The 24202-nt window shown below is 41.4% G+C and overlaps 1 protein-coding gene across 2 annotated transcripts in view; it reads left to right on the top strand.

Moving 5' to 3' along the window:
- The window catches only part of A1CF (APOBEC1 complementation factor), a 238756-nt gene that overhangs the window by 32772 nt on the left and 181782 nt on the right, over window positions 1–24202 (top strand). For both annotated transcript variants that reach the window (XM_078642914.1, XM_078642913.1), the window contains exon 2: window positions 15617–15760. In XM_078642914.1, coding sequence (XP_078499040.1) covers window positions 15662–15760 — 99 coding nt within the window. In that variant the 5' untranslated portion in view covers window positions 15617–15661. The remainder of the gene's footprint in view (window positions 1–15616; window positions 15761–24202) is intronic.

Here is a 24202-nt window from a genome sequence, read left to right as displayed (position 1 = left end):
CCTGGCTTCATCTTGGGGGTGCCCAGGAGGGACCATCTCACAGGGAAAGCCAGGATGGGTTCCCCAGCGGTATACAGCACCAGGACACTGCGTGATGGAGTAACAGTGCGCTTTACAAGTATACATTTACATTTACATTTACATTTAGAGTGACCAAGCGTGGAGTGGAGTGGTGAAGAGTGTAAAGCAGCATGGAGTGGAGTGTTATTGAGTGGAGTCGCAATGAATGGAGTAGAGGGGCAAAGAGTGGAGTAGAGTGACCAAGAGTAGAATGGAGTGGTGAAGAGTGAAAAGTAGCATGGAGTGGAGTGCTGTGGAGTGTTGTGGTATGGAGTGGAGTGCTGTAGACTGGAGTACAGTGGAGTGGAGTAGAGTGGTGTAGAGTGGAGTAGAGCAGTGTAGAGTGGAGTGGAGTGGCATAGAATGGAGGGAAGTAGAGTGGAGTAAAGTGTGGTAGCGTAGAGTGGAGTGGCATGGCGTGGAATGGAATGGCATAGAGTAGAGTGGAGTGGTGCAGAGTAGAGCGGAGTGGCATGGCATTGAGTGCAGTAGAGTGGAGTGGCATAGAGTAGGGTAGTGTTGTGGTGTGAAATGGAGTGGAGTGGTGTAGAGTGGAGTGTCATGGAGTGGAGTAGAGTCGTAGAGTGGAGAGGCATAGAGTGGCCTGGAGTGAAGTGGCATACAGTGTTGTAAAGTGGAGTGGTGTATAGTGTCATAGAGTGGAGTAGAATGGAGTGGAAGTAGAGTGTCATAGAGTGGATTATAGATGAGTGGAGTAAAGTGGAGTGGAGTGGAGTGACAGTGTAGAGTTGAGTAAACTGTCATAGAGTGCAGTGGGGTAGCATGGGGTGGCATAGAATGGAGTAAAGTCACATGGAGTGTTACAGAGTAGAGAGGCAGAAAGTGTTGTAGAGTATAGTGTCGTAAAGTGGACTGTCGTAGAGTGAAATGGCATAGAGTGAAGTGTCATAAAGTGGAGTGGCTCAGAGTGTCATAGAGTGGAGTGGGGTAGAGTGGAGTCAGAAATTAGCCTAGAGTGAAGTGGTGAAGAGTGAAGGAGAGTGGAGTTGAGTGGCCTAGAGTGGAGTATAGTGTCATGGAGTGTCGTGGAGTGTAGTATCATAGAGTGGAGTTTTGTAGAGTGGAGTTGTGTGAGTATCGTAGAGTGGAGTGTCATTGAGTGAAGTGGCATAGAGTGGAGTGGCGTAAAGTTAACTGTGGATGGAGTGGTAGTGCATTACCATTACAGACAATACATTTTCCAATTAAAATGGCCATTACTATTGCACATACAGTGTTACAGATAAAACTATATTGGACACAAACAATAATGTCTGGAAATGGTATCACCTAGTGTACTGATTTGTTTCCATTGTATTAAAATGTTGGTTTCTGCCACATTCCAGAAATATGACAACAATTTGCTTCATTTGTGCTTTCCTAATTCTGATATATTCTGAAATATTTGTATAGTTCATTTACAAACATTTACATGTTGTTGTGTGCTAGAAAAAAACCTTGCCTTTCCCACTCCCTGTGTCCAGCAAGATTGTCACATAAATTCTCTCATTTTGAAGAAAAGTAAACGCCAAGTTCCCTTGGAAGAAAGAGCCGGACGTGAATACTTGTGGAAGGATGCAAGGAGCGAGTCAGAAAAGTGGTAAACAGGCTACGCTCCACGGGAGGGCCAAAGACATGCTTGACAGACTAAAACAAACAAAGCAAGCAAAAGAAAAAGAAAAAGCAATCAAATGTGAGTCACAAACCACAAACCCAATTGTAGGCAATGAGCAGCACGCATTCCCAGGGAAGCTTTCAGAGTTTCCCTAAGAAGCCTTTTCACAACCAGACAAATGCTCTGTCTGGTAACGTTCGACTTTAAACAGATAAACATTGAAATAATACTGGCAAAAAATGTGCTTATTTATGCCTCAAAATGTGATTTGCCTTGGCTCATAGTTTGGTTATCCCTGCCCCATTATTTGGTCCATAGCTGCTGCAAAATTCTAGCAACACTGCCTGTACAGAACAGTATCCAAAGACACATTTTCAGTGGTGAAAGCATCATACACATTGTCTAATTATTTAGAGCAGTTTTACTACTGTGGCATTGTTAGTCGAAAATAACAATTTTAGCTCTCACACATTTACTAGAGTGGAACTCTTCACAGCCAGGTAGGTCTGAGCTTGCAGTCGAACAATTTTATATAAAATTAGAAACAGAGGGCCGCAACTAAATTTCGTTGTATAGATCATGAACCAACGTGTTAAGAAATACCAGTAGGTGCCTGCGCCATTCCTAAAATGGAACAACCTCGATTGAGGAACTCCTAAATCACAAAAATGTTGTCGAATTTTGAATAACTACCTTTGTGGGCACTTGCTTTCTGGACACGTTTAGGGCAGGCGTTTATGTTTTCCTGACGAATCCACAATCTAATAAATGTGGTATCCAACTGTTATTATTATTATTGCTGTTGTTCTTGTTACATCATGTTTCCTTGGTAAACTGATGAAGAAAAGACATTATGATGGCACTCTGTGCATTTCGATTCGGGAGACAGCCATGACAACGCGGGCTTTACACCGCGCTGCCATTACGACGCTGCCATCGGAGGGCGCTCTTGGTAAAGGAATAGTTTTATTTTATTTTCCAACACCTTCCCTACTGTTACGTGAGCTGGAGTTGGAATTGAAAATTAAACTATTCCACAATCCAGCGCCTACAGCGCAAGTCGTTGTAACGACTTGCGTTGTAATGGATGCGTCGTAATGGCAGCACGGGGTAAAGCCAGCGTTGTCATGACATACATCCTTTCGATTCACCTGTAGATCAGCGCATTTGCAATAGAAACAAAACATTCCCAAAAATACCTTTGTTATTAGTCAAACATCCTCTTTTACTTTCCTTTTTTCTGGATGATCTAAACTTGTTCTGCGCGGCGAATGCAGCAGATACAATGCAACAATTATTTCAGATGCTGGAAAGCCCCAGATGACTTTGGAAATACTTTCAAAAGTTCTTTATAGAACAATAAGTGTCCCAATGCGTGGTATCAATAACGAGTTAAGCAATTTGTGATTTGTGAGTGTCTTCTCAAAATGTGTTAGGTAGACTGGAGGTTGGATGTATTTTGAGACACTGCAACTCATTGGCCACCATTGCTAGGATTCAGGCTGTGTCAATAAGCTCAAGCAAGACAATATTGACTCACCCAAGGTAAACATCATTTTCTTATCTAATTCATAGAAACAGTAACTAGGCTTCTCTGAAGAGCATGCTTGCCAACAAAGCAAACCCTCACTTTCAATCTGCGAAAATGGAGCAAGTCAGATGTAAACATAACAAAACCTAACTTAAAGCTACATTTAAGGCAATGCGGTATTTCAGTTTACATCAAAGACAGAAACTGACCATGAAAAGGACTACATCACAAGGGCCTGTGAAATGTCACACCATTCATATAGTAAAGTATATCCTGATTGCACAAACCGGTTCACACATTAATATTGTGCCTGTGCAGAGACATAAAACTGCATAGTTCATTGGATTTTGGCCAAGATCTTTCAAATGCCCTGCACGTCAGCACGTCTGCGCCTGATGGCACACTCTGGTACGGAGAAAAGCTGGCTATTGTGTTAAGAACTTTGCTCTCTTGCTCAGGGACAGTCTGCTCATATTGCTACAACGTGGACTTTTAATTCCTTTCACTAACATCAGAAGAGAGAGAGATGCCTGTGGGACTGACTGCCCGTGCAGGCCCATGGGTCAAAGGTCACAATCCTTGCACGAGCAAATCAATGTTTTGAGTTTGATAAAAGGGAGGACTATTAAAATATGTTTTAAAGTTACCGTTTATTTCAGCAAATAGTGACAATTGTGGTTTTGGTCACTGTACAAACAGTCAAGTTTAATGTGTTACTCAATCAACCACAGAACCCCCAGAAATGTAACTAAGCATGAATTCCGTCATGTATCCAACGCTCCGTTACACAACAAACCAAAATCCATTTCAAAGACGAATGTGAGCTCTGAGAGAGTTATAACATTGTGGTGAAAACTGATTGTTCTACAGCTTAACAGAGAAGGAAGTGGCCAGGGGAGAGGTTTCACCCTTTGCCTTCTTAGTTTTTGCTCCAGTTGATTTAAACTTTGGGGCAGATGTACAAGGAGACTGCACCAACAGAACGTCACTTTATTCAAAGCTCCGGTGACGCAATGCCCTGCACCATATTTCTAAAGTAGGGTTAAGCCACTTTGCATGGCTTAACACCGCTTTGTAATATGGTACCCTTTCACGCAGGTAATTTCCTGAAAGGGGCGTGCAATGGGTGTTGCTGTAGGTGCTCCACCGCAACACCCATTGCTTTTTGACACTGCCACAGATTTACAAGGATGTTTAAATCTGAGGCAGCGGCAAAAACTAACGCCATGCAAAAGCAGGTGTTAGATTGGTCCAACGCGGAGAAATACTTATATTTCTCCTCGTTTTTGTTTTTCTATTTTTGCTGCATTCTGCAGCACACATCGCAAGAGCAAAACACAACTAATTATTGTTTTTGTGCAGGATGGTGTCCCTTCCTGCACAACATAATCATTAAATAATGGCGATTTGCTACCTCTAAGTGTGCTTCAGAATGCAGCAGACATAGAGATTTCTCCCAGAGTGTGGGGTCTATTACTAATGTTTTCCAGGCCCTTACCGCTAAGTTTCTCATCACAGTAATAGACAGGAAAAAGACCTTACATTGTCCCTCCTTAGTGGCACAGATGGTATAATGTTCTTCCTCTGAAGATTCCTACTCCATCGGGCTGTTGAAGTAAGTATTCCATTGACGCAGTCAACAAGGGCACAGTCAATGGGATACTTACCATCAGCCCATCCCTTAATGAAGCAAGCAGACTGAGGGTTTGGTTTTAAGGGTTCTCTGTTCTGGTTGCAATGGAGTACCCTGTCCACCACACTCTTAATCTGGACCTAAGTAGGAAAAGACGCCTTGAATTGTTCTAATCAACTAATTCATTCCTAAGAAAGTCAGCAAGCCATACTCCTAAAACATATCTTAATCAAACATTTTGTTACTTTCTCTTGGGGAGATCTTATTAGAAATTTTCATAACAAAATTCGATACACTGAACATTTTTAAAACAGTGCTCAGGGAGTATGTTGCGTGAACTGAAGGGAGTTTCACAGAGGCAATTATAAATTATAAGGCACTGAAAAATTTAGATTTGAACCTCTATTGAAATGCTTCTTATGGGGAAAAATCTTTGGTTTTAATGTAAAGAGCAAAGAAGCACAAGGCAAAAGTTTAATTGGAAATGGGTCTTCAAAATAAACTTCAGTTGTATCTTGATATTAGCCTTGAAGAAGTTCTATTTAGTAAAACATGTATTAGGTGTGTTCAAGAAAAAAAACCTAGCATGTTTTCAATAAAACCTTATATGTGAGGAACACATATATGGCTTCTTTCATTCTTTTTATAAAAAGGAAAAGGAAGGGTGAGGTTTTGATATGTGATCAAATCTAATGATATATGGCATTAGAAACCAATTAAATGTTCAACAGGAGATTTGATGGACTAATAGTTCTGATGAATTATAGATTGTTGGTTTAGATATGTTGTTAATGTTTTTGTGTATGAAAAGGAGCACATAAATAATGTTTGATAAAATAATATTTGTGTGTATAAAAATAAAATTAAAAAATCTATATATAAAAGAATGATTTTGGAGATTTCTGTTTACATCTCCCCAAGAGATAGTATTGAATTGTAAGAACTTAGTATACTTACAGCATTAAAGGCTTCATTTAGAGGAAGATGCCAATAGGATATCAGCATAAAAAGAAGATAGAGCACAGCCGTTCCCTCCACCCCATTTCATTTAGAATATTTGGGATTTGAATGTTTCTAATGCTAAAGTTACCACAGCTTTTTTATAGGAAGCACTCTTCCGGCAAGCCCAAGTTGGCTCTCCCTACATCATTTCCACCAGCACACTTTCTGTTCAGAATGCCGTATTAGGCTACGTCAGTTCTAGACAGAACAATTTCTGAAAGGTCCATACACACCCAGCGAAAAAACCCCAGCACATGGAGGACATTAGGTATATATTTCTTGAGAAATAACTCGTGTGTGGCAGGTATGTTGTGCTAGCATGCCAAGGTTGAAAATATAATAATTTCTAAACACAAGGGGGGAGGGAGCACACTACTCTCATCCCAGCACAGTTCACCCCATTGCATTCTGGTAAATGCAGTATGCTTACTTCAAAGTTGCTGTTGTTTTTCACCAAAGTTGGGGCAGGTAGAGCTGTTATCTCCAGACTTGTGTTTCTGGGTTAGTCCTCCATCAGTAGAGAGCAGAGGTATTAGAGAGCAGAGAAAAGTCATCTGGGGTTGCTGAAATGCTGCCCAAGTCTTCACAGGTCACAGTACCACTCCACAGGCACCCAGGTGCATCCCAGGTGAGCTCATCAGCACGTTGGCTCAAGGGAGCCTTTTAAACTCAAGGGGAGAGGGAGCACACTGTCTCATATCCCAGAACAGTTTGCCGCATTGCATTCCGTCAAATGCAGTACGCTTACTTCAAAGTTGCTGTAGTTTTTCACCAAAGTTGGTAGAGTCGTACTGTGACCTGTGAAGATCTGGCAGCATTCATCAACCCCAGATGACTATTCTCTGCCTTCTACTACTTCTGCTCTCTACTGATGAAGGGCGGAACTCATAAACACGTGTCTAGAAATAACAGCACTATGCCGCAACACCAATTGCTTTTTGACACTGCCCCAAGGATGGAGCAGAGCCAAAAACTAAGACCAGTGAAAACCTGGACTTAGCATGGCAATATGAGGAGAAATTATACATTTCTCCTCATTTTTTGCTGCTCTATGGGTGCTACATTCTGCAGCAAACATAGAAACAGGGAATCACCTTTAAAGAGTGTATGTGTGCAGGAAGGTGCCCCTTCCTGCACATCAACAATCACCCCTGCACCTCAGGCACCCTTGCAACATGGCACAAATGTGCCTGCTTTGGCACTAGGGAGCTTTTTTAGCACCAGCACTAGAGGAAATGCAGGGGTGTGCTGTATTTTTATAAATACGGTTCATCCCTGTTTTTAAAAAAATGTCGGAGCGCGGAATTACCAATTTTAGAGTAATACAGCTATCCGACACTATATTGTAAATATCCCACTCACTGTTAACTGCCATCTGTCTACTGAGGTTGACAGGACTCTTTATCCACTCATGTTTCCAGATCCTTCAACTCTATGCCACTAGTTTAGATTAAACCTCTGTTGTGGTTTGAAACCTGCTAAACATGCTCAGATACTGAATGTTCTGTGTTACAATTCACTACAATTTCAATGCAGTCGTTGCTCTTGCAGGGTCTGCTTCACCAATAGGTCAAATGACCAGGCTAGCACAAACCAAGGTATCAGAATGAATACATGTCATATTATTAGTGTGAAAACATCATAACGTGTTCCCATTTACCAATATGCTACATTACGGAACAACACATAATTGAATCTATATGCCCAAGAGTAGAAGTGTTTCTCTGTGATTTAATATATTGCAAAGGGAGGCTGTAAGCTGTCAACAGTATGGTACGTGTTTCAGAGAATTAATTAAAATCATCAACTTTTTTAATGGTTCCACCTGGTGATGTCACTTTATACTAATGTGTCTAGGAGAAAGAATTGCCTTGAAGATTTACACCCCTCTTGCAAAAATCTGCTAATAAACCAACTGGGAGCTCTTTTCTCTGATAAGGTATACCTGCGACTTTCTATACATCTTTATGCTTTTTGAAGCATGTTCCCAGATTGCTTTTTTCAACAAATTCTGTGTGAGGTTTGGCAACATGACTATCTAAAGTTTGAAGAGTGAAATGACTCTTTGCACACCTTTGGGACTATTGTTTGGAGTTTTGCAGAACCACCACTTGAATTTTCTTTTCTGAAAAAAGCCTTTCTACAAACTTGGAATACATCAACAGCCTGAATTACCCTCAAAGGATACTGAGGTAAAATGTGCTTTTAAACATGATAGTGTTATGAAAATACATTTATTATGCTTGTGAAAGATGCTTCGAAGGGAAGGTCCTGTGTGCCCAGAGGGAGCTGACGACCTGTGCTGGATGTCCACTAAAGAAGGAGTATGGAAATCAATATGTGTCTTTTCACAGTGATGTGGGATGAACCAGTCCTGCACATGCACAGAGTCAACAGAAATCTGTCAGGCAGATTCTTCAAAGAGTTCAACACTGAATTCCTATAATGTTACCATACAGAATCAGCAGTAAATAATCCCACTTCAATCGAAGACTTCTATTATCTGAGCATCCCTGGGCTAAGTGAATTTTGGTGTTTGTCGCATCTACCCCAGCTCTGGAGCACGCAAATGACCACACCACAAATTGAGCTCTGTAATACACGTCTTTATTCTTTGGCATGCAGCTGTCAACTAAAAACACTATGTCAAATAAAGATGAGAGAATACTTTGGCACCATTCAGCTGTGTACTTGTATCCACTATGTGGGAACCTTGATGTCTTTCTTTCTCAATTGCTTTGTTGTCCTGGTGCATATCAACACAAATGCACACTGCACCTCAATTGTCCTTTTTTGGCACTACCACTATGCATAAACCCCATGGTGTCAGGCAAATGGATGGACCGATGATGTCATGCTTCAATAATGTTTCTAGTTCTTTCTCGATGGCTTCCTGTAAATGAAAAGCACAAACGGTGTCACTGAGCAACAGGACGAATGTCCTATTAATGTGAAGTTGCACCTTCATTGTTTTTAGTTCCCAAGTCCATGAAACAACAATGTGAAACAACTTACTATTTCATAATGTGCATTGAGGTTGTGGTTGATGGATTTCAGTCCCATGCCAGCAGCAGTGCTGAACCTGAGTAGACATGCATTTGATGAAGTACCTTAGAGGTCATGAATTGGAGCTTGTACTGTCATTTTCTTATGCCTCAGGGTCACTACAAATGACCCTTGACTTTGCAATTGCGTAGAAGCAACTCCTGTTTACAACTTTATTTTTGATGCCATTAGATGTGGTATCAGAGACAGTTCATTGTATTTTTCTTCCTGCATGATATTGATTGATGCACCACTGTCTATAATAAAACATAGTCAGCCATTCACCTTCAGCATGATCTTGGGGCACTTGCCAAATGAATTTGGTTGCTTCATGTGGCGATCACTCTTTAACCTCTTCCATGCTCACGACGAGCTCAGCTCGTCATGCAGTACACTGCTCGTGTGCTTATGACGAGCTGAGCTCGTCATGAACAAGGGGATCCTGCAAATGTTAGCACAGAGGGGGAATTGCTGCAGCAGTCAAGGTGTTAACGTGTGTTCTTCTTTTCAAGCAGCCATTCCTACATGTGCATGTTGTTCCACGGTCGTTATCACCATTGAACATCCATCTTCTTCACTGTCGCTCGATGATTACATTGAAGAGACTTTGGAAGATGAATTTGATGGTGATCAACTTCATTTAGTCTCTACTTGCCTCAATAGATGTTGCAGTGTGGCGTTGTTGGCATGGGTAGATTGCTTCTGGATCTTTCTGGCGCCCATTTTCTCTTCTCATCGTAAAGCTCTTTGCAGACCGATACAAAATGGTTTTCTTTTCCACAGCCTTTGCATATCTGTCCAATGGCAGGACATTTACCTTTGTGTGGAAATGAGAATCCACATTGGAAACACAATTTCTTTTTCTTCAGAGGCATCATCTTCTGGGGCTCCAATTTGTGTTTCTGCTTACTTCTCCTGATCAACACTGATATATTCTAGGCCATTCCACCTTCCATATCAGCAGCCTGTCGATCTGCACATTCCTCAGCTCTCACAGCCATGAGTACCTTTTCTAAAAAGAGTGTCTCTCTCAGCATGCGTCGTCTGAACAAATAGGCTAGGAAATCATTGGTGACTCTGAGACCCATGACTTCTTCGTCATTGAATTCACTTACTTTGCAGTGCTTAATGAGGGTATCAAGTCTTTTGACAAACTCATCCATCATTTCACCAGCTTGCTGTCTTGCCTGGTTGAAAATGTATCTTTCATAGTCGATATTCTGCATTGGATTGAACTCGGCTTCCAATGTTTCTTTGATTTGGCACTACGATACTTCATCAGTTTGTGATATTTTCTTTATCACTTCTTTCACTCCATCACCTGCAAGATTCTTTAAGTATTTGATGATCTGTTTGTCATCTACTTCTTCTAGAGCATCTATGAAGTCATCAAATGTTTTGATCCATGCAGTCCATATGGCGCCGATATTCTGCTTTTTTAGCAGTTTCGGATGGCGGTAAGGGTTTCAGGAACATAGCTGTGCCATACTTCACGATTCCGAATGCCTTTTGGTGTATTGGATGCCACTTGTACTTTGCACGCATTGGCGGCTCACCCAGGCTTGGTTGTAACACCCAATTTGTGGTTGTGTGGCACTTCGATCGCTTGTGCTGGTAAGTATGTTTGTACTCTCTGTAACTGGTTGTCACTGCCTTTACCGTTTCTTTGTGCCTTGTCTTCTCTGTCTTTAGCACTTTCTTGCACCTGGCGGTGCTGCCTTTAGTGCTTTTTTGTACCTGGCCGTCGCTGCCTTTAGCATTTCTGCTTTAAATGGATGGTTGCTCTGTGTTATGCTGTGGCATAGAATCTCTTCTTTGGGCCTTACCAGTAGGCTTCTGGTAGACTTTCCAACTGTGCTCCTCTGTAGGGCCTTCTTTGAGGGCCTTGTATGAGCTAGCGTGGGCTTTGACTCCACATACGCCAACCGTAGGGTCCCACTGCACATGATCACACAATACTACAGTGTTCTTCTGATGTCCCGGGGTAGCCAATTTCTATTACAACAATATTGTATTTTTACCGAGACCTTTGAACATATTGGTATTCTCTTTATACAAGGTGATGCCAAACAGGGTTAGAAATATCTTTTAGAAAAACTATTTTCTTTTTGCTCGGTTTATTTCTCCGTTCAAAGGTTTTCTCCCTTGTATATCAGTCTAATTTCTGCCATCAGTTTTTGGTTTCCTTATCTGTTTTTTCTCGTATTTGGTGTAGAGATTGTACTTTCTCCACTGGCAAGTGTCTTGCAAAATGTTTGGTTTGTTTGAGAACATTACCTAACCATACTCTACCACTGTGGTTTGCCTTTTCGGTCAGGGCGAATACTACCTGCATTGAAAGTTGCTTGCCTCAGTAGATGAGACGGATGGTTATTTTTTAAAAGAGCCTGTTGTTGAATGAAATGCATATTGAGTTTCTCAAAAGCCAGAGATATTAAGTCATTGACTTCAAATTTGTTAAGCACAACAAACAAAACTTTGAAAGCAGAATATATTTGCTGTGTGTACATCAAGAAAAACCCTACAAGCAATTAAAATTCTATTGAGCAAGTGAACCTTGTGCAGCAGTTGTCAGATCAGCAGTAATGTTGGGCTTGGAATCAGGAAGTTCATAATAATGAGTTTTGTGTACCTTGAAATCCCTGCTAATTGCCTAATAACATATTGGTGCCCATGAAAAGTGTAATTGCTTCCAGCTTCTTGTAGAAGCAATTAGGAAAAAGCAGGCGTGGAGCATTTTTGAAAGTGATCAAGGATACATACAAGGACATATATTTTCAATATTTTTGAACTCACTATTGATAGAAAAGCATGGAAACATTCTGTTCTGGAGAACGTGCTTCACAAGAAATATTGAAGTTTGTCATGCTGAAGTATGAAGCATATAAGTAAAAGAAGTCAACAAGATGCCTACAGCCTCTATAAAATTACACATTATAAAATGGAGTACGTTTTTCAAACAATTTATCAGTGCCTACCTACGAAAGGTATATATCTGCAGCAGTCATAGGCTGGTAATTGATTATCTGCTGTGATCGGTTTCTTTTTGTAAATGCAGCTTCAAAGATTGTGGAACCAGTGTTTTAAGCATTTACTGGCGTTTGTTTGCTTTAAAGGTGCTTAAGATGTAAACTAAATAGGTTTGAAGCATTTCTTCTCTATAGAATGTTGCTATGTCACAGGTGATGCGCCTAGTAGAAGCACAAGCAGGAGACTATATATGAGGGCCTGCAGATGAAGAGGCTAAGAGCCATTGTTAGAATTTAGCTGTCAAAGTTCCATACACCATCGCATACATTTCGGACTTTCAGCATCAGTTGGTGTAAAGTCTTCAACATTTATGGGGCTATTCACAGAGGTAAGTACTTGTGAGTAATTCACATGTGTAATTAACTCTTACACTTTTAACAAACGAGACTGGTTTTGGCATTTCACAAAATCCTGGTAGAAACGTACTCAAAAGTGATGACTTATACGTCTCAACCTCCTGAAAAAGGGAGTGGAGCTAAATTTATGAGTGTAAATTATAACCACCCAAAGGAAAGTGCAGCCCCAAACGTGACAAACCCCTGATACGCAACACCCTGCCATAGAAAATAATGAAGACAAAGATTTAGAATAAAACCTCACAGGAAATAATGTTGAATTAAATTTAATTATTTAAAAAAGTTAAAAAAATAAACAAGTATAAGATTATGGATTATAAAAAATACAATTTAATTATAAAATATTTTAACAATATTTTTTGAATTTATAAATTAAGGTAACATTACTTTTGTTTAAAGAATGCATTGTTTAATTTAAAACTCTGAAAATAATTTGATTTAATTTAATATGTTTAAATGTATTAAAGATTTAATTACAAATTAATTAAATAGAGCTGTGAATTAATATTATTGTAACATTATTTACAATAATGTTTAACATATGCATAGTTTTTACTAATATATTGAAAAGATGAATATACTTTTTTAATTCTCCCTTTTCTCTAACACCTCGACTGTGGGGTCTTCCTATGGCAGAGTGAAAAATAAATAGGTTCATTTAACTAAAAAAGAATCATGGAAATATTTAATGTTAGTTATCAATGTTAATTAATTTCATACATTTATTTTAATGTGGAATAAAATAAAAAATGTCACAGCACCATTAACTTAACTTTGAATGCAATCTAATTGAAACAAATTCAATTAAAACAAATGTATTTTCCAAATTTTAAATTGAAAAATGAATTCCCATTTAAAGTAAAAAAAAACTTTTTAGTAGGCAGTATTAAATGTTTAAAGCAATGAATAGAAACAAATAAAGGCAATTTAACTATATTTTAATAAAAATCGTATGACAATAATTTAAAAATTCAAAAAGTGTTCTCTAAAATAATGTATAATTAAATAATAACTACATTTTTTTAACATTAGATTATATTTATTTACATATTTATTCATTTGAAATAGTTTAATTTAATTTAACAGTATTTCCTATAAGGTTTTATTTGAGGGCCCTACCTCCATTATTATATATGGGAAGGTGTTACATTACCATGGTTGGCCATGTGTAGTATTGGAATTTACTATTGTTTTAGGTCCCTCTGTGACTGCAGAATCATCTAGAAGTGTAGTTTGAGTAAAGCAATCGGCTAACTCTTTTGTGGATGGTTGCATATTCCTCCCTAAACCACTTCTTAAACCATGCTATACCTTTCCTTGCCCCTCTCTAAATCCTTCCCATTTAGTAATAAGTATGCCCCTTTTGCAGCCAGTCCCCTGGGTCCCTACCACATTTACTACTTAGGGGCTGATTACGATGTCGGGCAGAGATCACAGTGGTGGTCTCAGAACAAATCGACCTCTGGTCGGCAGTCCCGACACCACCATTACAATGCGATTGCACATGGTGAGGTTGCATACTCCCATTTTTCTATGGGAGCTTGTGCTGCATAGCACAAGCTCCCATAGAGAAATGTGAGTTGTTAATTCCTGCACCTCCTGGCGGGCATCTCACTGTGCCTGCCACATGGTCCAGGGATTAACAGGGGGACACCTCAGGGGACCCCTCAGCCCCAACTGGTGGTTGCAGGAAGAAGGGGGCCCTTCTAGGGGCCTCCAAAGTTGCTTTCCAATAGGCTTTCCATGTCGGAAAGCCCCACATGGGAAGCCTGTTGGAAACCGACATTGTAATCCCAACATCAGAAATGCCGTCTTTATAGGATTACGTGCTGGTTCCAACTGGCTGATGGGCTCCTTGAGTCCATTGGAAGCCAGCTAGAATGACTGGCCAGTTTTAAATCTGACAGCCTTCATTGTAATAAGGCTATCAGATTTGAAACCTTGGATGTTGGTCGGAAAGCCACTAACCTGCGGTCTTTCCGACCAACATCCAAAATCGCCCCATAGTAGTAAACTTGCATGCGTGATGATCTCCCCATAGAAAAGGTAGGAGAGGTGGAGATTGACACTTGTAGCTTTGTAATTAGCATTTTGTGGTACTTTAGAAGTACTATTTCAGTAGTACTAACACTACAAAATGCAATTTATGAATATGCCTCTTGGAAGATCTGTGGATCCAATTCACAAAGGTATATTGAACTACATAAAGTAGTACTCTTGTGGTACTCTTTTCTGGGCTCTTACTTTCTTTTGTGAATCGGCCCGAAAACGTGTAAAATGTAATAAAACAGGAACATTTAGGGAGTGTTCAAATGCAATTGTTACTAATAGAAAAGACTGTGCCCTCTTCACACATTTACAAAAGGGAGTTGGATTTTTCTGGCTAATTCAGAAAGGCATGTAAGAGTATGTGAAAGAAGTAGGCTGGTACTATTTCTTCTACTACTAGTCAATACTTTGGTGAATGGTCTCCCACAGTGTTTAAAGCATTATGATATCTGTTCATGTCTTTGGATTGACTATGCGTGAGTGCACGATACTGAAGTGCCATACTCAACCTTTGCATTGATTCAATCTCTCAAGAGTTCACCTTCACTTTCTTTGGAAAATATGCTCTAAGTTGAAGCATGTTTCCAAATATCAGTCTGGGAGAACCCTGAAAGCCTCTCAATGCAATATGTTGCTAGTCATTCTGCCCCTTTAGTTGTTGAATTCACCATTTCCCACCACAGCCTTATTTAAATTAAAAAAATATATATTCCAAGCAGATAACTTTCCATTTTATGCTTTCATACATAAGGCCCAGCCCTTGTGTGCTGTATACAAATCTGCAAGGTTATAGTATTATAAAGAGTTTACAGCATTACAATTACAAATAGTTTAAAATCAATGATATTATAAAAAGATTAATTTAGTTTGTTTGTCCCAAATTTTAAGACTACAGTATTAACACATCTACAGATGGAATACTGATCAATGCATATCAAGAAGTTGAAAGTTGCTGTAAATCAGTGGCTGTCAATTTAGGCAATTTTCCAAAGAAAGTTTAGAAGCATATATCCAGCCGATGTAAGCACCATCAGTTGTATATTAGCCACAATATGAAAATTATTATTTAATAACCTTCAAGACATGCGTGAAGTTCAAGATCATTAATGTTAACTCAGTACAGGCAATCACTAATTATTGAAAGATCTTCTCATAATCCTTTTAAAGAAGAGGTCTGTTGTCTGTATCAATGTAGTAAATTATGAAAATTGCATAATTAATATAATCTTAATGAATTTCAAATAAATGTGTTGCACACTATTAATTAATTTAATTTATCTTAAATTTGATTGCAGTGAGCACCCCTAATTAACCTGATTTTTTGCTGCTAATCACTCACAATGGAATCAAATCAAAAGCTCGGGGAAGGACTGGCCGGCACACACAAAGAAGCTGCCCTGCGTGCACTGATTCAGCGCACAGGATATAGTTTGACACAGGTAGGAATTCACGGTCATGTTCTTAAATGTGTCTCATTCATTTATGTTCAGTGTTAGCATGAGTTGTTACAGAATGTGAATTAAAATATAAAATTAGCCTCTTATTAATATATGTCACTGAACAAAAAGCAAAGACAAATCAGCACTGCAATTCGGAGGATTTGAGTTCCCTTTATAGGATCAATCGTGATTAGGCAGTTCTGATATTTAGGTTTATGTTACTAAGATATATGGATGTGTGGTATGTCTTTATGGTGTCCCGTAGTTTATTTTCTAACTACAGGAGTCTTCTTTTCACAGAATGTGCCTGTAATATTATTGTAATAATTTACAAGTGAATAGTTAGGTTATAGTGTCCCATCTTCCATATGACCCCCTAAGTGTGACCGGTATTGAAAGATGTGGATCCCCTAACTTACTTTGCCCTAGGATTCAAGCTGCATCTCAAAAATGAAGCCTACGAAGGCTGAAACTGGTCTGCAGTTACTTGTGCTCACCCTCACAGGGGGTCTGGATTGGCAGCTTGGGCTGGACTGTTACTCTGTAAGCAGGGCCAAAGGTTCATATAGTTCTCTGTTTAGAATGGTACATTGATCAGAAAATGATGGACTGGAACGCGACACAAAGTTATTCTCAGTGGTTGACATTCATTTAAAAAATTCCACTCATCTCTACTTGTTTTCTTCACATCAACATTGTACTCTCTCTGTGCACCAGACACCAAGAGAAACATACAAACTCCTACATATCCCAGCATTACCTGTAAATTCATGTTAAAACAATCCCACATTGCCAAGTAATGTCGTCTGAAGGTGTCAAACATGGCTAGGCTCATTTGGCAACTACAGTAGCAGTTGGGATGAAAGTGGAAACGTGGGCGACTGAGTACAACCGATTATGAGAAATTAAATACTGCCACCAGTACATACGTCACTCGAAGTTCCTTCTTCTTATAAAGATACTTACACCTCCACCTCAAGCTTTTATATGGTCTCAGTACACCTCTGTCACATACAATATCCCTAATTATTGTAAGGATGCTTTGACACATCTGTAATGCCTGGTAGCCTGCTGGCCCTGCATAATGCATAGGTTCAGCAATCCCTATATAAAAATCTGTCTCTAATTTCTTTATAACAGGCAACTTGTGACACACCAATCCGCCTATTACAAAGAAATGTTGTAGTCACTCAACTGTAATAACTTATTACAATTAAGTTCTGACATCACAATGCCTGTTCCAGAGACAACAGCTGAGAGGAAAGGCAGGCCAAAGGCAGCTGTTTGAAAACGAAAACAAAACGTGACTTTTCTTTCTTCGGTTCTGTTTTTGTATCTGTATAGTGACTGTATAGTGACAAGCAGAAAGCAGTTATTGATTAGGGGTGGGTGGTAAACTCCGCTCTGCTGTTGGAGCAGAGTGTACCGGCGTGCTCACCCCTACTTATTACTGTTCTACTAGTTGTGACCCCCAAAATTGTCTCTCACCTCTGGAAAACAGAAACAAGATGGTGCCGCAAATGAGTCGTGCTGGCCTCACTCCTCCGCCCCTTCCTTATTGCCCAAACACATCACGGATGCCATTAATGCAGGTTTATTTTCAATCATTATTGATGTTTGGACGGTGCTCAGAACCCCACGGTCTCTGACTTGCGAAGACAAAAGAAAGGACCAAGGAAAAATCCAACACTGCCATTGGCTAGAGTCGTGTGGTAGAGTATTCTGGCTTTTGCTTCCGGTGATATTAGGAGAGAAGAGAATTGTGCTAGTGCTAGAAATATGCACTCTGATTAGTTGAATCATTCATCGCACACCAGTACAGTAAAGTGAGGGTCCCGTCCTAATTGGTGGGTGAGTTCTGGGGCTCTGATGTGGTTGGATTTCGTGGAATTTGTCAGAGTTTTTTAGTAACTCTGCAGAATTCCGCGGAGTGAAACTCTGCGAGTTCCCCCAAGGCCAACTATTTACTGAAACATGTTTATTTTCTGCACTCCTTAGGTAATTATATTTCATTTAAAACCTTTCTTCATTTTGTACGCATTCGGAGCTTCCACTTATTTTTTGAGAAAAAATTACTTTTATTAAACTGATTTTAATATCTTTTTGCAACAAAAATCTAACACTTTTTTGATGCGTTTAGTTTTGAACTAGAAATTCTATTTTTATTCTTAATGGTTGCAAACATTCTCCCTCTTTCACGTGAGAGAGCAATGTGGTTTGTGGCTAAGCTGATGCTGTGTCCATGTATTAAAAGGAACAAACTACCACTCTGGTACATGATAAGGATATTATAAGTCACCTCGGAGTCCCATAACTTTATTAGGGAGCTCTGCCTTTGCCCTCATTCTTCTATATGGTCATGAAACTACTCAGTGACTTGCAATATCTTTATAATGCACGACAGGAGGTTTCTTTATCCCATATATCAAAGGCGGTCACTAATTTCCATATTACAGGTGACATGAGATTTCCAGTACCCTAAAAAAGTTAAATGATGGAGCTGCTCACCTGTAATAAATTATTATACTTGTGTTCTGAGGTCACGCTGCCTTCTGCCAGCAGCCACGATTCTAGGCAGATCAAGGAGCATAAATAAAGCGGCACTTTTAAACAAAGGCACGAAAATGAAAACTGGTGTTTTGTTCTTCTGATATGGTTTTCCAAAAGGAAAACCATTCAACAGAAAGAAGTTTTTTAAGGATTTTTTTTAGCACACTCAATGACATTACAGCAAAATTAGAATCAATCATTGTTTACACATTCAAAGCCTCAGCACTATTTTTATTCTGCCTTGCATTAAGTTGATTCTAATATTTTTGCCACAAATTACCACCTGCTTTTCTGTGTGTTTAATTTCACACTAGATACTGTTTTTAATCTTGATGTCTGCACCATACCACCTCTTTCATATGAAAGAGTGATCCTGAGAGGATTATGGTGTCATCGTGTATTATGAGGAATAACATACCCTCTGCCACATATTTTAAAAATATTGCAAGTCACCTCGATGTTCCATTACTGGGTAAGAGACCTGGGCCTTCGGCCTTATCCACTATCTGGTTATGAAACTCGGTGTCCTACAAATAGCCTTTTAACGTATGGCAGGTAGTATTTTGCCTTTCATATATAGAGCTAGGAAAATGTGATACGTTCCCTCACAGCTATATCCGTTCTGTAGCTATCTTGGGAAAACAAAAGATTTTTAGTGCCATTCATTCTGCGTGATTTACATGTGAATCGGATATGAGTTTAGATTTGCAATGTAGAAATGTTTTGAGAATGTTTGTGAATAAACATAAAGAGAAGACTGATGAGTTCCCACCTTATCTGCATTACATTTCTCTGACCACTTCTCTGACGCTACCATTAGTAATTTATAGATACAAACGTGTGCATATTCTGGTATGGTGCTCACGCATTGATCACAACTGTGTAGCTGAGATTTTTCTGCGTTTGTGACTCTGCACCGTAGGAAATATGCATACATGCTGTTTTTTCTAACGAGGATTTAGCTCCTCGGCAGCACAATCCAGATGTTTACATGTACACTCTTCTTGAAATAAAAGTATTTCTCATTTATTTCCTTAGTGTCCCCAAATATGTTTTAAAACCTGTAGTTTCTAGTCTAACATGGGTTCACACTAGAGAGCTTCCATAAATGTTTCCTATAAGGAACAGCCCAGAAGAGTAGTATGGTAGTTTCCTTTATTGTATATAAACATCTCATTAAGTGGTATTTTAGATTTTAAAGCCTTAAGGGCCGATTACGATGGCGGGCGAACTTGAGATCGCCCGCCATCATAGCGGGTACGGGACCGCCCACCTGTAAGGCGGCAGTCCCGCACTCCAAATGACGATGCAACCGCCACCGAGGCGGTCGCATTCATCTATTTTACATTGCGGATGGTGCTGCTAGCTGCAGCACCGCAGTGGTGTTGGAAATCACATGTTGTGCATTTCATTGAACAACGTGGCAGGCACAACACGGTGCCTGCCACCTTGTGCATGGAAATGTAGGGGGGTACTATGGGTACCCCCAGTGTACATACACCATCCCCCCACACAAAGGGGGCCTACAACGGGCCCCGAACCCAACCTCCGCCAGCTTTTCCATGGCGGTTCCACAGCCATGGAAAAGCTGGCTGTCGCCAGCAGTGTAATCTGGCGGGTGGTGCCTGCTAGGCACCGCTGCCATTTTACCCATGCTGACCGCTCCGCCAGGCAATCGTGATGATTGCCTGTGGCAGAAGCGTGGAGGGCAGTCTTTGGGACCGCTGCGTCACAAAGCGATTCCTCCCGCCATCCTAATGTGGCGAGGGGGAAATGGGAGTCAGATGGCGGAGGGAACACCACTGCCGGCCCGGCAGTGGCGGTCCTTCCGCTATCATAATGAGCCCCATGGACCTTAAAAATATGCAAATTGTTTGAGATTCTTGGGAAGTCTGTACGCCTTCTCCAAATCCCTGCTGTTTGGAGAAGAGTGAAGTAAGTGCTGCTGTGAGAGCAATCTCTTCATTATAAAACTGAATTTGATTGAAAGGTGAAACGGAACTTCGTGGCAAATACGGAATAATTCTTTGAACTTTGAATTACATTCATGTATTTGAGGTCTTTATTTCATACTCAAGACAAAAGCTGTTGCCCCACTATCGAGGTAAAATTGTACACTAGGTAAGAAAAACTGTCACTATCAACAACTGAAAGGCGACCTGTTAAAATCTGCAGTGCCTGACAATGTGTTGCAAAAATGTTATTACCTTTTAATCCATCTGAAATAAAATAATTTTTGTTAATATATTCAAATTATGCTGCAGATTCTAGATTAAGTGGTGAATTTATCAAATCAATATTTTTTAATGTGTCAAATCAATATTTCTACAAAAAAACATCACTTTTGCGCTGTCGGGACGCCCCCACCCCACCCCCCATTCCGTCCTCCCTAAGGATAATTCCATAGATTATATTAGGCTACTTCTGCTGCACATTATTACCAACAAAAGCTGCACCCCAACACCTTACGGTGCTGCAGAGTAGTCACTTCTCAGATAGGTAGATATCTCGAGCTGAATGTGTTCCTCTTCCTCAGTTGAGATGTGTTGCTTTGCGAAGCAGATTATCACTGCTAATGTCGCAATATTCAGACCTCAAAAGAAGTACCTCAGAGCAAATAATTCTCTGATAGTGCTCAAGAGGGATTCAAAAGGCTCTGCACATAGCAGATGGCTAAGAGGCCTAGCACTTCACTGTGAGGAGTGGGTGCTATTTGCACGATCTACTCAGAGCTTAAATGGTGCACCACGCTAAAGTCAAATCTCTTCCACAGCAGTCACTGACATGAACTAGTAACTCACTGGCAATTATCATGAGAGGATGTGGGTGGACATTTGTGCTTTGACAGACCACTGACACAATAGTTTCTAGTCAAGGTAGGACTATAAACATTAATACTCAATAGATGTCAGATGGGAAGTGATAGATCTGTGATACACAGAATTAAGCAAGCACTCTGGGCCGATCTCACGTATGCCAGTTCTTACAGCTGATATTCCCAGGTCCCCATTTAGACTGACATTCATAATCTAGTTACAGCTGAGTTATCTCTGACTAAAAAGTTCACAAAGGGCCTTATTAGGATGTTGGAGGGATTGCCACCGACACGCCGTCGGGAACACTCCGTCCGACATCCAAGACATTGGTAACGCCACCAGATTACGATGCCGGTGGTCAGAGCCAGTGACTGACCGCCACTTCCAACAGGATTAAGGACCTTTTCTAGGCAGCAGCACAAGCAGCAATGGAAAAGGCTATGTTTCCGACTGCCATGTTGACAGTCACATCATAATATCGGGAGTGGAACCGCCAATTACTTGTCGGGCAGTTCCACTCCTGAAACGATGCTGGTCTAATGCTTGTCAGACCGGCATCGTAATAGGGCCCACAATGTCTGCACAACCTTATCTCAGTCTCAAGTGAAGGTCCTGTATATGTTCATTGCTTGATATTTTAGCAATTGATAGAGCACACATTAAAAAATATCTTCACTATTTAATGCCATTTCATTACTACAACTTGTCCCAAAGCTTTTTCAGCAATGTGATTTTCTGTGCCATGTATCCTTCGTCACATTAACCCATAAGTGTTATAAAGCCATGTTTTATACATTTTTAGGCCTTACTATTTTCATTTTCTATTTTTTGTGAAGTCCAGCATTTTTAAGGGTTTGCCAATGTTTTAAAAAAATTCAAAAATGAATAGTTCTCCGCGTAAACTGATTTGTTACTTGTATAAATCACACAAATGTTGCTTTTATTTTCTTTCTTCTCTTATTTATTCCTATTGCCATTTCGTCCTTACCTTTTGCCTGGTCCCAGCTCCCTCCACCATACCCTTTCATTGTATTTGCTTTTTCAAGTAACTTTTCCTTATATCTTTCACCTTCCTATGTTTCGTTTTCCAGCATTCAAACTTCTCTTTCCAGAAGTCCAGTCCCACACAATGTCAGCAATGGGCATACATGGAGAAATGTTTGCACCTAATTAAGATTTAATTCAAGTACATGAAACACTAGCTCAATAAGGATTTTCAACTTAGTGCATCACATATGTATTATGAGACACTTGATGTTCTGTTAATGCAAACAAGTGTCACACTTCCATGTTATTTGTCTCAAGATGCCAAGAAAGGACTCGGCTAATAATTGTACTATTACTTCTGATCTTAGCCTATTCCTATGCTAACTTGTCATAGGGGAGAAGCCTGTTAAGGAAATATTATGCATATGTTCACCTGCATCCGGACCTTCCATGCACCCACCAAGCCTAACTCCAGCAGCAACCACCTCAAGTGCATCCTGCTCAACACCCGCTCTGTCCACAGACACGCCGTAGAACTCTGGAACCTCCTCGACACCACCGCCCCTGACGTTGCCTTCCTCACCGAGACCTGGATGAACGCCTCCTCAGCCCCAGACATCGCCATCGCCATCCCAGAGGGCTACAAGATCACCCGGAGGGACCGCACCACCAACCAGACGGGAGGAGGCATCGCCATCATCCACAGAGACACCATCCGCATCACGACCAACACCGACGACACCCTGACCAGCGCCGAACACCTGCATTTCCAGATCCACACCAACCCGAACACCACCCTCAGAGGCACCCTGATCTACCGACCCCCGGGACCACGCACACGATTCAGCGAGGACATCGCCGACTTCGTCAGCCCACACGCTCTCCCCTCCGCCGACTACATCCTCCTGGGGGACCTCAACTTCCACCTGGAGAACAACAACGACCGCAACACCATCAGCCTGCTCGACAACCTCGCCAACCTCGGACTCAAGCAACTGGTGACCACCCCCACCCACCTCGCCGGACACACACTCGACGCCGTCTTCTCATCCAGCAAAGACGTCACCTTCAGCCACGCAACAGGACTCCACTGGACGGACCACAGCTGCGTCCACTTCACCTTCAGAAGAACGACGATCCACCACCACCAGCAACAGGTTGCCCGAAGAAGCTGGAACAAGATCACAGCCGACCAGCTCACCGCCTCCCTGAGCCAGCACCCTCCCGCCAACTCAGCGAACCCCAGCCAGGCCGCCGACAACCTCACGAAGTGGATCAACGACTGCGCGGACGAACTCGCCCCTCTGAGAACCCCACCCAGCAGACCCGGCAGCAGAAAAACACCATGGTTCACCGACGAACTCAAGAGCTCCAAGAAGAACTGTCGAGTCCTCGAGAAAGCCTGGAGAAGAGAACCAACAACGGACAACATGACCACCCTCAAGCTCGCCACCCGGAAACACCACCAACTGATCCGCGCCACCAAGAAAAATACATACAAGGATCGACTGGACAACAACGCCCACAACTGCAAGGAACTCTTCAACATCGTGAAAGAGCTCTCCAACCCCAACGCCGGAAACAATGACATCAACCCGTCGCAAGACCTCTGCAACTCCCTCGCGTCCCACTTCCACAACAAGATCACGGACATACACAACAGCTTCAACAACCAAGCAACGCAAGCCACAACCACTACGACGCCACCCACCACCACCCTCCGCACCTGGACCCCGATCAGCACCGAAGACACCATCCGCACCATGAACTCCATCCACTCCGGATCTCCGACTGACCCCTGCCCTCACCACGTCTTCAACAAGGCCGACGCTGTCATCGCACCCCACCTGCGGGACATCATCAACACCTCCTTCGACACCGCCACCTTCCCTGAGAGCTGGAAGCACGCCGAACTCAGCGCTCTTCTCAAGAAACCCACGGCAGACCCCACCGACCTCAAGAACTACCGTCCCATCTCGCTCCTCCCGTTCCCGGCCAAAGTCATCGAGAAGACCGTCAACAAACAGCTGGCCGCCTTCCTCGAGACGAATGGATCCCTCGACCCCTCACAGTCGGGCTTCCGAGCGAA

This window comes from Lissotriton helveticus, chromosome 5_1 (assembly GCF_964261635.1).
Source record: "Lissotriton helveticus chromosome 5_1, aLisHel1.1, whole genome shotgun sequence".
Lineage (NCBI taxonomy): Eukaryota > Metazoa > Chordata > Amphibia > Caudata > Salamandridae > Lissotriton > Lissotriton helveticus.
Note: the sequence above shows the minus strand (reverse complement) of the source record. Positions and strands in the feature narration are given on the sequence as shown.